General features: G+C 40.9%; 1 protein-coding gene across 6 annotated transcripts in view; it reads right to left on the reverse strand.

Moving 5' to 3' along the window:
• SEC22A (SEC22 homolog A, vesicle trafficking protein) overlaps positions 1-14,325 on the reverse strand; it is a 110,172-nt gene that overhangs the window by 23,408 nt on the left and 72,439 nt on the right. For 3 of the 6 annotated variants that reach the window (XR_013828507.1, XR_013828508.1, XR_013828509.1), the window contains exon 7: positions 8,459-12,228. Coding sequence is in view for 2 of the 6 variants with exons in the window: in XM_079922597.1 (XP_079778723.1) it covers positions 12,028-12,228 (201 nt within the window). In the remaining 4 variants the exon portion in view is untranslated. Of the gene's footprint in view, positions 1-7,696; positions 12,229-14,325 lie in introns of those variants that run through there. The other 3 variants (XR_013828506.1, XM_079922597.1, XM_079922598.1) reach the window with 3 other exon arrangements.

Consider the following 14,325-nt stretch of genomic DNA (forward strand, 5'->3'; position numbering starts at 1 on the left):
CCCAAAATTCCACTCCTGGGTATGTATCCAAAAAAACTAATTTGAAAAGATACAATGTTTACAGCAGCATTATTTACAATAGCCGAGATATGGAAGCAACCTAAGTGTCCATCAACAAATGAATGGATAAAGAAGATGTGGTATATCTACACAATGGAATACTACTCAGCCATAAAAAAGAACAAAATTTTGCCATTTGCAGCAATGTGGATGGACCTGGAGGACATTATGCTAAGTGAAATAAGTCAGACAGAGAAAGATAAATACTGTATGGTTTCACTTATATGTGGAACCTAAACAATACAACAAACTAGTGAATATCACAAAAAAGGAGCAGACTCACAGATATAGAGAACAAACTAGTGGTTACCAGTGGGGGGGGGAGGGGCACTGTAGGGGTGGGGGAGTGGAAGGTACAAACTATTGTAAGATAGGCTACAAGGATGTATAACCCAGGGAATATAGCTAATATTTTGTAATAACTGTAAATAGAAATGTAACCTTTACATAAAAAATTTAAAAATAAATTTTAAAAAAGTTGAAAAAGCAAAACAAAAATAACACATTGCATGGACTATCAACCAAATCCTCATCTGTCCTAGGAATGAAAATTCTTGGCACCATGGGATAAATAAGTCATGAAATGCCTTCCAAACCTTGGTCAAATTTATGACCAAGAGGGGGCCCTGTGGAAAGGGAATGTTGCCTGCCATTCCAGTTCTACAAGGATCAAGCCAACAGCCACTGCTGCCCCCTGATGGTGCACTCTGAGGGGAATCCATTAGGGAGAAATACAGGAAGCATTCTGTATTTTGACTACTGGCCCTATATAATTAAGATGCGTATCAAAGGAATAATTTCAATGAGCCCAGACTCTTGCATCTTCCCATACACAGAAAAAGACTAAAATCATTAACTTGAGATGTCTGGGTTTTTTTGTGAATAGGAGTAATGTTTTGATGGTTAACTACACTTTTTTTTCCAGCAAAAAATCATATATATACTGGCTCCTCCCTTACCTCTTCAGAGCAGCTCATCAGAGATACCTGAGAGACTGTCTTCTAGGCTAGTTCTCAGTAAGGTCCCCAAATTAAACTTAACTCACAACTTTTAGGTGGTGTGCTTTTCCTCAGTTAACAGGGTCAAAATGTTAACTTGAAGCAGGGAACAAGAGAATATTTTCAAATAAGTGCTAAACAGACTCATTCCTTAAGCCCTCATGAGGTCTAGTCTACATCCCTTATCAGCAGGATGTAGCCAGAATGGTCACTGCCCTGAAACAGGGCTCCCCTAAAACCAAGTTCCTTTGCCAAGATTATGATTAACCTCTCTATCCCAAACTGTATTCCCTTTCTTATCCCTCCCCTGTTCCCTTCAGGATTGAGGAGTATCAAAGAAAAGGGGGGACTGAAACTGAGCAGGACCTTGCAGGGCCATTCCAGGTACAAAAGACCCTTTGTGTTCCCTGTTTCCTGTTTGTAGAAAAAAGGTTTTAGTCTCCTAGGCCTTCCCTGAGTTCCAAAGAGCAGACTCAAGCAGTTACTAATTAGGGAAGTGAGAGAATGCAGAAACCAAAGAAAAGCAGTCAAGCAAGTAATGATAGCTTAAACAAAACAGTCCTAGCTCCTCCTCAAGGAACATATATATATAACAATCTGATGCATATCTCTGAGTTCTGCAGAAACTAAGACCCCCACCTAGGTTAAGGATAGTGACTACATGCTGACCACAAGCAGTAGAACCCAGACTGGTTGGAACCAGAAGGTTGATGATTAAAATTCCTGAAACATCACCCTGTTACCTCACCACCAACCAATCAGAAGAAGGTCATGCCCCTTGCAACCCTTACCCCAAATGTTGCCTTTCAAAACCTTCCCCTGAAAGCCACCAGGGAGTTTGGGTCATTTGAGCACAAGATGGCTGTTCTCCTTACTGGGCACCCTTCAATAAACACTGTACTATCCACCACAGCCAGGTGTCAGTATATTGGCTTTGCTGTGCTGTGGCTAGCAGACCTAAGTTCTGTTCAGTAACAGCCCCTCTTCCCCCATGACTGAGGAATGATCAAAAGCTAGGGGGAACTGAAACCATGGGTTAAATCCATTTCACCTGTTTTCACTAATCAAGGTAGTTTTAAGACTTGCATGCCTTCCAAGGGGCACAGAGCCTAAAAAACAAGATGTTTGCAGCTGTGTCTAGTTCAGCTTAGCCAAGAGTCAGCTGTATCCAGTTCAAGCTGAGCTGGTTAAGACTAGGTAGGACCACCAATCCTTCAACTGGGCATGTGCAAGCATCCTCTCAGTGACATTTTGACATCAGAGGGCTGAAAACTCCATCTTCAGAAAACGCAGAGGACTATAGCCTGGTTATGCCTGCACAAAACGTCAATTACCACACCTTTTTCCAATCATCTTTCCCCACACTCCCCATGCCACAGTCCGCCCTGCGTCTTTATTTATCCCATAAATACCCCAAGTCCCTTGCTTTTGGGGAGGCGGATTTGAGATTTGTTCTGTAGTTTCCTTGTTTGCTTTGCGAATAAACCCTGTCTTTGCTGCAAACCTCAGCATCACAGCATTTTGTCTTGCTGCACATCCAGCAAAATGAACCTGGTTCAGTTAACACTCCCGCCCTGCTGTGGGTAGTGGAGACCAAGCCTCAGGCAGGCCCATGAAACCATGCACGCAGGCATGTGCACACCCAGGGCACACCACGACAACAAAGGACACATCTGAGACCTTCCCATCCCCATCGAGCTAATCTCAGAGAACATGTTCGTTTCTCCCATAGAGATTTATACTTTTTTTTTCAAAAGCACATCCATACCTAGAATGTTAATTGGCAAGGGCACCATTATTATGTAGAGTGAGTTTTGAACACCACTTTAATGCCCACTGACAGCAAAGAAGCAAAGACTGCTAAAACCATGATCTTACTTCACCCAACAGGGGGATGACTTGATGGTGGTAGGGAGGTAGCAATGTTAGCAGGAAGGCACAGTGAACCTTGGTGTACTGAGAAAGCTGAAGGTAAATATTCACCAGGTAGCCATGTTACGTTAAGACTTTCAAAATTACAAATACATTTACAGAACTTTTCCTAAAGCAAATTTCACCTGAGTGGCACATAGATAAATCATGCTCAGAACTGTAGTCTTTACAAGATAAAACATGGGTGTTTCCATATGCAATCTGGCCATGAGTTGCTAATCGATAGAAAATGAGCTTCCCAGAGCCTGCAAGAGATGTTGAGTTCATGTTGTCATAGGGCAGGAAAGCATTCTTAGGCACAAGATGTACACACCCAAAAGTAGTGCTGAGCAGATTCACTGCCACCTGAACAAGAGAACTGCACAGGTAGGGACAAGCACACTATGAAAATCCACAGCTTTTGAATTTTTCTAGATCGAAACAACTCCACAATGAAGAGAATACTGTACAGATCATCATGTCCAGAAGGGAAGAGTGACACGGCTGGGCCATGCTGGCTGTGGCAAGCAGCATGGAACACAGGTGTCAGGAGGAGAGTTGGAAGCGCTGGTGTTATCTGTGGGCCAGGGGGTGAGGGGACAGACGACCAGAGAATACCATGTCCCCTCATTTGGATGAACTTCACAGTGAATAAAGAACTTTCACATACATTTTCTCACTGTGCTTCCCCCTAGGCCTAGGAGGCAGTGGGAGAAATTGGTGCAGCTCCTGCAGTGGCTTGGACACTTGGGGACAAAAGCTGTGGCATTAGCCCAGGGGCACTTCTGTTCATTGGGCCCACCTGGCTAAGTACCGATGATCTTGGCAGGAACAGAGGGCTCGCCACTCTTCAAGGTTGACAGTAGGTGAGATGAGATCCCATTACTGTGGTACAATATAGCTTTCCTTATCTTTCCAAACTTTCAAAAAGGCCCTATGGTGGGTTTTTTCCTCTCTGTCTTGGGAGGAAAAATATATTTGCTCTCTTCCTCTAGCCTATCTTTCCTTCCTACCGGCAAAGTCACTGCTTCACAATACAGACACAAGAACAAAGCCAAGTGAGGCCATTAAAATGGCTGACCTCCAAGGTTTCTTCCTCCTCTGGCATTCCCTAACTCTAAATATTTGTGCAACTCTTTATCCTATCTATCCTATGTAGTGCCAGACTACGTGGATGGTGAAAACATAAAACACAGTCCAATTAGGATTTTAAGATGCTAGAGTCAACAGCAGAGACAAAAATGGGATGAAAACATGTTGCCAAGGGGGCTCTGTGGGAAGATCACCTTCAAACCAAAGTTGGAAGCAGCCTTTGTTCTATCCTCCTCCTGCCAACCCAGCAGCGGCAGCAGTGGTGCATGATGGATGCCCTTTTCTATCAAGAGCCCTGATCCACGGAGTGGGGAGAGGTGATGGAGGTCAACCTAGGTTCACAGAGCAATCAGAGGTCCAGAAAGGCAGGATGATGGTGAGAAGACAAAGAGAAGGAAAAGGATTCTTTGGGGCTGAGGGGTAAGTAGGCATCCTGTCCCCACTGGCTTGCCTGCCCCAAACCTCACCGTCTGTTTCTAGTGAGCAGAGTGGAGCTACCCTCTCCCTTGGTGAGTGCATATTCATCCCCAAGGCCCTTTTCATATTGCTGGTCTATTAGGCCTGTGAATTTAAAGAAGTCTCACTGGCACAGATGTAGAGAACGTATGGACACCAAGGGGGGAAAGCAGGGGGTGGGGGTGGTGGTGGGATGAATTGGGAGACTGAGATTGATATATATACACTAATATGTATAAAATAATTAATATGTATAAAATAGATAATAACCTGCGTATAAAAAAATAAAATTCAAAAAAATAAACTTCACTAGAATCTATTGGGAGCCTCATCACTTTTTCCCTCCCAGCCAATTTCCAATTTAGACCCGCCTGTAATCTCTAGTTTGTCAGCATCTCTGGTTATTCTAACTTAGACTATTTTCCAATTTTGCAAAATTTGCTTCTCTGCTTTGACTTTGTTAGCTAAAGTGGCAATTCCCTGGCTCACATGGGATTTTTTTTTTTTTTGGAGGGGCGAGGGGTGCATCCTCTTCCGATTACTGTCAAGAGCCACACTGCATTTGCGCTTTTGAAGAGTGCCTTGAGCTCTCACGTCCTGAGCGTCTATATCTTTCCATACTGCGCTTGAGGGCTGCTGGCTGCCTTCCCCACCCCTTCCTCTCATCCATACACAGACCACATGCACATACACACCCACGGGGGCCCTATAGAGTAGTGGACATTAGGTGGCGGCCATCCAGGAATACCCGATAGACCGAAATTGGATGTTCAAAGCAAAGGATGATGGGGCCATAGTGCCGGTGCCACACTGTATAAGGTGAGGTTCCCAGAGGTACCTTCCCCACTTGACAGCAGTGCTCCAGTACCTAGGAGACTTCAGGGTCCTGGAGAGCAGTCTACTTCTTCCAGGCTGAGTGACACTGGATTAAGTGACAACTTAATCCTGCTTACTTACCTCGAATGGAATTTGTTAAGCTCACATAAAGCCTGTATGTAAAACACCTGGTGTACAGCAGGCATTTGGCAAATGTCAATCCCTCAGTTCCCTTCTCTGTCTTTGAATGCATCCCCAGTGCCCTGCCCAGAAATCTTCACACAAGAGCTTGCCAGGGCAGGGCACCTGCCTATTAAATATTTCAATAGGATCCTCTCTTAATTCACAATTTCCGAAAAGCGATGTGCGATGATATATTTGGGGGCATTTGTGATTTAAAAGACTCCTATTATCTTGAAAGTAATAGTAACACCAACCAGAGAGACCACAGCGAGGGAGCAAGTGCTGTCCTGGCACTTGCTGCGCCAGGCTCTAGGTGATTTACGTTTATTGACTCACTCAATCCTCACAACACTTTGCCCAAAGCACTATTATCTCTACTTCAAAGATGAGGAAACTGAGGCAGAGAGGTTACATGACTTGTCCAGGTCACAATGCCAGTGGCAGGGAGAGCCAGGGGTCTGGCTCTAAACTCATAATCACTATTCGATAAAGCAAATAGTTACCTTCTATCTTTTGTTTAATGTTTTCAGATATAGGGACTACTTAAAGCAGAATTCCCATGAAATTACTTCATATTAAAGAACCAATCTATGCTGGCCTTCAGCTAGAAAAAGTAAATATTTGTAACACATGAATCACCAATGAAGCTTTAACATTCTATATCAAGAATCACTAACTTGGGCTTCCCTGGTGGCGCAGTGATTGCAAGTCCCCCTGCCGATGCAGGGGACATGGGTTCGTGCCCCGGTCCGGGAAGATCCCACATGTCGCGGAGCAGCTGGGCCCGTGAGCCATGGCCGCTGAGCCTGCGCGTCCGGAGCCTGTGCTCCGCAACGGGAGAGGCCACAGCAGTGAGAGGCCCGCGTACCACAAAAAAAAAAAAAAAAAAGAATCACTAACTCGTGTTAGTTTTATGAGAAAGACTAAACTTTATACCTCCTTGCCCTAAAATCTAAGGCACACTTAAGGTTCACTATACCTATGGCAGCCATCTGTCCTATGTGACTGTTATAGATGTAGGAGTTTTAGGAAACAATTTTATTCAGTCTAGGACATCTATACTGCAGGAATTAGCAGTGACCTGATCTCTTTTAAGAGCAATTTGTGTTCCTTGTGTATATATATATTCCTTATATATTTCAACATATTTCCTAGCTTAATATTTACAGGGTGGTTAAAGAGTGTGAGTTCTGAGTAAGACTGATCTGGATTGAAATCCTGGTGCCACCACATAGGTTAGATTGTGACTGTGTTCAAGTCACTTAGCTTCTTTAGGGCTCAGGTGCTTCATCTATAAAACAAAGCCTTCATAAAGCTTCCTGTGAGGATGCTTAGCATACACAGTGCTATTTTCCCCTCCCTGATGGCTTCATCTGTTCTCTCTGCTGCTGTAACAGTAAGAGCCCAGTGTTGTCAGCACACGAAGAACTTTCTCTCTGAAAGGCTCTGTTGGCATGGAAAAATGAGCACCAATTTTCGAGTCGTTTAATCCTGAATCCCAGGTTTGAACCTGAGCCTGTTTCCGCAAGTGAACATGAGATGGTGCCCATCCCCGCCACCGTAGGCTGCCATAAGGATTAACTACTATGTAGGAGGTCCTCACTAGCACAAAAGGTTCTAACAAGCTTTCTTACAACATTAGTCCTAGGTATGGAGGAATTCAAAGTGCAAGGGCAAAATATTCTTTGTTCACCTTCAGGCAAGGTCCCCTTGACAACCCAGACTTAAAGAAAAGCATTGGCCCAGAGGAGGCAGGTGACCTAGGCAGAGCTGGGAAGGGGCTGCTGGGACCAGACAGGAAACAAAACATACGAGCCCTATTTTCCTACTGTTAGATGGAGCCTGAATGTGCTTCTGCAGGCAATGCTGCACTGCTGTACTGTGGGATGTAGGAGAAAAGGGCAAATGTGAACCGTCGGTGGGGTTGGGCTGAAAATACCGTTTGTTGCCAAGAAAACATCAGGAAGAATTCATAAGGCCACGGTACTGATTTCAAGAACTCTGAGAATGAAGCCTGTTCTCTCCTTGAGTTTCCTACAGACCCCACTGTGCTTAGACTATTCATTACACACCAGCACCACCAATACAGAAGAAAACGTGTGCACACGTGTCAATGCCACTCACTGTAAACAAGCAAGGAGGATACAAGCCATGTGGCTTCCAACCATGCAGTGCTGCAACACTGTGATTTCATCTGCTGAATAAAGAAACCTAGAAACGTTGGCCACCCAAGGAAGAGATGCTACAAGAGTGGCAGCCACAGATACCACTTCTCTTTGAAAAGCTCAGTGCTCAAACAGAAGGCTGCCAGCATTCAACAGCAGTCTTAGAACATTGATGAAGATGAGCAGACACCTCTAATCCTAATCAGTAAGACTAGAAGAGTAAAATCCTCAGCTGACATGGCTTCTATACGCAATCCATTCATAACCCCTGGAGTTGGAGGGGTTTCTTCCATTAACTTTAGGCTTGGCTATTCCTAAAGCCAATTTAAACCAAAAATCAGGTTTGATTTTACCACAGTATTTTTAGGTAGAAAGACTCCATTTCCTTAGAGATAATAAAGCAGAAAAATACAAATTGACCACAGACAAAGAATGCAGCCCTGAAGAGTGACCCATAATGTGTGGTAAAGCTAAGTGTTCAATTTGGCCTGAGTGGTGGCTGATTTTGAAATAATTTATTTGTTCTTTTACCACATACACTATTATAGCTCTAACTTTTAAAGTGAACACAAAGTTTGTTAAAATAACAAAAAGTGAAGACACACACACACACACACACACACACTCTTTGCTGTGTCTCTTGGAAATCCAACAGCCTGGCGTGGGTCCTTGGGTTACTCAGTAAGCCTTCTGGAATAAAGGCCAAGCGACTGCCTTTTTGGTAGGTAGCTAACCCCAGGAGGAAGCCCTTTTGTGACATGGGGGTTAAAGACTCACCTGACAAAGCTGGTCGCTGTGAAGCCTTGACAAATCAGGAATCTAATGAGATTCCAGACATAGCCCAACAGATATGGAGCTATGTGTTTCTCCAGACTGCATTCCACTATGAAAAAGACCATATTTAATACCAAATAAATGTGCTAACCCAGGGACAGCAGATTCATTTTACGTAAGTTACAAAATTATAAAATTGGGTAAAGGTTTTCCATGTCTCAAGGCATTTGTCTTGAATGGATTTTCAAGCTTTAACACAGATACTTGTCTTTAGCTTAGCAGCAGAATTCTCATGGGAACAAAATCCTCTATTAACCACACAAAAAAAACCTTGAAAGGAAAGCCTTTGAAAGCTGGTACAAAGTTGAGGATCCAAGGCACAATCGTAATACAGAAATGTGTGTAAAACAATTGAGGATTTTGTTCATTTTAGCATTTCACAGGACCCCCAAGAGCAAACATTCTTACCTGAATTCATCAGGAAGACGTCTCCTCTGAGAAACATGCTTTGACTTATGGAATATAGATCAAGGCAAAACTTGTTTTCCTTCTTCTAGCCTTGACTTCCAAGAAGTTCAAGAATCAAATTTTATGCTAACAGCAATTTGTTCACCCTTCCTTCCAGTTTCATTGGTCTTGCTTTTCCCCCCTTAAAGTTCATATTTTGTTAACATTATTTAGTATGTCTTTTCTGGGTATGCTGCTTCGAATTCTTTGGGGAAAGAGCCCAGGTACAAATACACTTCGAATACAGACCAAAAAAAGCAAGCAACTATTGCAATTACTTTTAGGATATAAAAGGAGTATCTTTGCCCTCATAGCATACTTCAATCAAAAGCAGTATTTCAGAATTACCTTAAGGAAGAAAATATACACCTAGATTTGACAGTAGCTGGCTAAATCTCATTATTTTAAGAAGTCTCCAGTACCTCAATTTTATCAAGGACATATTCCCTGAATATAATCTTAGTTATCTTCATTACTTTCCACTCTAGTGGAAAAACCCTGGGCTACGAGATTAGAAACTGTGTGTTTTGCTCTTGACCCTAAGTAAGTCATTACCATCTGATTACCTTAGTGTCCTCCTTCCTAATAGGAGAGCAAATACTATTCCCCGACACTACAAAACCCATTATGATTAGGTAGGTAAATGCGGACTTGCTCTTAGAAGTAAAATTGCAATATAAACACAACGTATTACCATCATACACATTAGAAGCCTAAGTGGTTCTCTCTCAAGAGCTTAAAAACTTCTTTACATTCATGGCAAAAATTTATCTTTCCAAATTCAGTTTCTTTGGCAACAACATGATAGAGGCAGGGGAGTTGTATAAACACTGAGAGATGCAGGCACCAAATAATGAAAGAAAGCATTTCTATACATAAAACATTATTTATACCTGTTTTCATTTTTTACATTAAAATGTAAACATCCCCTTATCCAAAATAGCTGGTGAAAAAGCAAAACAAAAACAAAAAACAAATTAAGCCTTTAAAGATAGCTGGTGAGTTTTCAAGTGTCCTTGCTCAATGTATCCAAATACCAAATATTATAATTCAATCATTAGGAGAACCAAACTGGTAAAAGAGCTATAAAATATCAATATACAGCAAAATCACAATGAACCAGAATATTCCAATCTCCTGGTTAATCAACTATTTACAAGAAAACTCCTCTTGCTTTAACCATTAGTTTAGAAAAAAAACTTACTAAATTGAACCACTTTACTTTCCTGGCTCAGTGACTACAAAACGCCAAACATAAATCAATTTTATTTTGATGACTTAGGATCATGTGGTACCTTGGGATATCTCTCAGAATATTCATAATTTCTGTGCAGTTTTGTTAGAGGCAGAAAATTGGAGGGAACTGGAGTTTCTTGCATTAAATAAATCCCCGAAATCGTTAAGCTTACTGTCTTCTTTTGTCTCATTCTCCTGAAAGAAGAGTGTAGCAAAAAGGTTCTAATTAAGCAAGATTTCTCATTGTAGACATACCTATGTATACTGGTTCTGGAAACAGTGCAGTTCAGTGACTTTACCTCTCTGGACAATTTCTTCTGGAAAATTAGTATACCCAGAACATGAATTATATGTAATGGGTCCACTGTTTTTCTGGATATCAAATTTCAGTACCTTATGAATTCCTTAATTGGAATCTTTTCTCAAGAAAATCACTCATGAAGATGACTTCGAAACCAGAAGAGCTGTAGATTTTGCTAATGGAAACAAACTATGCTTCCTCTATTATTAATTCAAAGCTGTTTAAACAATCTTTATAAAGTTATCAAAAAGCAAGTAAGTTCTCTAAGACAAGTAGGTGCTTAACTCCTCAAAGCCATAAAATGATAAGAGGAATAATAAGAAGTGCTGAGAGAAGAGTCACCTTCTGATTCTTTTAGAACAGCTCAGTGTCTCCATAGTGCAGGACCCATGCCACTTGGTGGCATGCAAGATGATTTTAGGTGATACACAACACAGAATTAAATAATGCTGAATCACAGTGAGAATGGCATTCCCTTTATAATTTTCTTTTAAACTTCTGATAATTCCACAGACAGAGCTCCATTTTGGTGCTGGGTAACGTCTCTCTCACTGCAACAAAGAAAGAACAGGCTTTTTGGATTCAGAGCCTTGGCAGGAATTAGTATCCAGCTAGAATTTAATAACATCTTTGTTTTATTTTTATTTATTTTGTAGTTATCATTTTTTTATGGCAAACTGATGCTGGTTTTCTACTTGGAATAGAGGTTAGTTTCTTTTTTAAATATTTTAAAATTTAAAAGATAAATATTAAGTAAATAATAGCATATGTAATACTCAACTGATTGAAGTTTGGCAAACAATGGCTATAGCCTAACAAATATTTTTAAAAAGTGATTTCAAAAGGAAGTATAAACATGGCCTAGGAAAGAAACATGTGTCACTGTGTTTTCAATACTTGCAATGCTCCAGGGATGAGCTCACCAGAGCCTTCTCCTACATCGGGTGATTTCCAGGGTTAAGATTCAAGCAAAAATATAAAGGAAAAAGAACCCATTCCACACCAATCTGGACTTCACAAACTCATGGTACCATAAATGTGCAAAATCTAATATTTAGTGAGTAATTTGTTTTACACATAAACTTTCCAATTCACTGCAGCATCTTTTTATTTGGTCTACACTAATGCCTCACAAAGGCAAACCCAGGTTGCAGAGCTCCTGCTTAGTTCTCAGAGCAAGTACCACACATAGTTTTTGACTGAACTCTCCAGCCAGGATTCAGGGCTGCTGGCCAAGTCTTCCAATGGCATCTGACTGTTCTTCCACTGCCATGGCCCTGCAGAGAGAGATCTCTTCATCTTCTTCTGATTGATAATCTCATGGCCAACATTCTGCTGAGAGGAGTTTGCGTAGCAGGTATGGCACGCTCATAGGCATGCCATGCTGACTTAAAACGAAAAGGACAGCTGGAGAGAAAGACAGCAGAGCTTCTCATTTGTGGTGAACAGTTTCTTCATCACAGTGGTAGTTAAGATATGCTCCCTCCTTTTTCCCCTGAAGCCAAGGCAACAAGTCTGAAGGATGGTGTCAGACATCATAATCAGGAGCCTTGCCCTGGGCTTGCCTCAGCCAGATCTGGAGTGTAACAAATGCTCCCACAGTCACGTGAAAGAAAAGCTGCCAGAGGTTGCGCAGTTCATAGAGATACATGTTGCATAGACAGATTAAGCCAAAAGTCAAAAAAGATTTGACATTCCGCCAGCCGGTGTAGTAGACAAATAAATAACACTGTTGAAAATATAAAAATGAAAGACGATTAGGGTTACAGGAAAAGAAATAGATGCTTCTACTATAAAGCTGTAACAGGTCACAGGGTAAAATATGAGAGTAGAAAAGGGGATTTTTCAACTACGGATAAGACAGTGTAATATCTTTAATACACTCAGCTTACACTCAATGTATCTTTAATATACTCCCTATTTAAAAGGGAAATAGGTTTAAGAAATAGGTTTGCATAATCTGGAATCAGAGGAAAAGAGCTATAGAGAACATTTTGGAGACAACATAATCTGAATATGAATCCTCTATTAGATAATACTGTATCAATGTTAAATTTCTTGGGTGTGATAAAGGTATCATGGCTACGTAGAACGATGTCTTTGTTCTCAAAAGACACATGTTCAAGTTTTTAGAGGTGAAATATCTGGATGTTTGTAACTTATTTTAAAAACAACTGTGCAGGAACTTCTGCTTCTGGGATCATGGAGTTGATGCACTTTCCTCTATTCTTCCCACTAAGTACAACTAAAAACCCTGGACATTATATATCAAGCAAAAGATGACTCTGGATGATGAAGAGAAGGCAGATAGGCTAAGGACCTTGAGACCCAGGGAATGACACAGTGGTAAACTACCTTTTTTTTTTTTGCCTCATATATCCCAAACTTGGAGCGGAAGAAGCTGGCAACTAGAAACACCAATGGATGCACATCAACAAAACAACACTCAGTAAAATCTTGTTCTCTCTAGCCAAAAGACCATGAGAGGGGTACCTTTCCAAGACAGAGAACTTTTACATAATAACTATTCTACACCAACCACCAAAAACAAAACAAAACAAAACAACCCACAAAAAAACTGTGACCACCCACACCCACCCCATCAAAGCCTATGTGGGAGCCTATAATGCTCTAAGGAGATGTTCTAACACTCCAGGGCTTCAGAGAAGGCAAGTGGGAAGCCAGAACTTTGACTCCCACCCTGTGGTGTCAGTGGAGACCAAGTGGGACTCTGGACATTCACCTCCACTTGGCATTAGCAGGGCAATGGATTTCTCATCAGAAACCATAAAGTTCAGGTAAGAGTGGAACAACATTTTTCAAGTGCTGAAAGAAAAGAGCTGTCAATCCAGAATCCTATACTCAACAAAAATATCCTTTAGGAATGAAGGGAAAATAAAGACATGACAGAAGACTAAGAGAATTTATCACCAACAAATGTACTCTAAAAGAATGGCTAAAGGAAGCTCTCTAGATAGAAAGGAAACAACAGAAGAAGGAACCTTGGAATAATGAAAAGGAACTCAGCAAAAATACAGGTTAATGTAATAAGCTTGCCTTTTTAAGAACTTTCTAAAATGTTTGATGGTTGAAGTAAAAATTGTTAACACTGCCTGATATGGTTCTAAATATATGCAGAGGAAATATTTAAGACAATTATATTATAAATAGACGAGGACAAAGGGACATAAAGGGTGGTACAGTTCCTATGCTTCACCTGAACTGGTAAAATGATAACACCAGAAAACTGAGATAAGAAGATGAAATGCAATACCTAGAGCAATATTTCAAGCTATACAAAGAGACATACTCAAAAACATTACAGATAAGCCAAAATGGAGTTCTAAAAGAATGTTCAAATAATCCACAGGAAGACAAGAAAAAGAAAACAGAAAAATAAAAAACTGAAAACAAAAAATAAGATGGCAGACTTAAGCTGTAACATATCAATAATTATACTGAATATAAATGGCTTAAATATAGCAATTAAAAGATAGAGATTGGCAGGGTATATTAAAAAACATAAATGAAGTCCATGTTGTCTACAAGAAAATCAATCCAAATGACATAGGCAAGTTAAAAGTAAAAGGATGGAAAAAGATATAGCATGCAAACATTAATCAAAGGCAAGCAGGAGTGGCTATCTTACTATTAGATAAATATAAAAATATTTCGGGACTTCCCTGGTGGTCCAGTGGTTAAGACTCCAGGCTGCCACTGCAGGGGGCACAGGCTCTATCCCTGGTCAGGGAACTAAGATCCCATGTGCTCCACGGTGCCACCAAAAAATAAAAACTTAAAATAAATAAATAAATAAAAATATTTC

Source organism: Stenella coeruleoalba (assembly GCF_951394435.1).
Source record: "Stenella coeruleoalba genome assembly, chromosome: 5".
In the NCBI taxonomy this organism is placed as follows: Eukaryota; Metazoa; Chordata; class Mammalia; order Artiodactyla; family Delphinidae; genus Stenella; species Stenella coeruleoalba.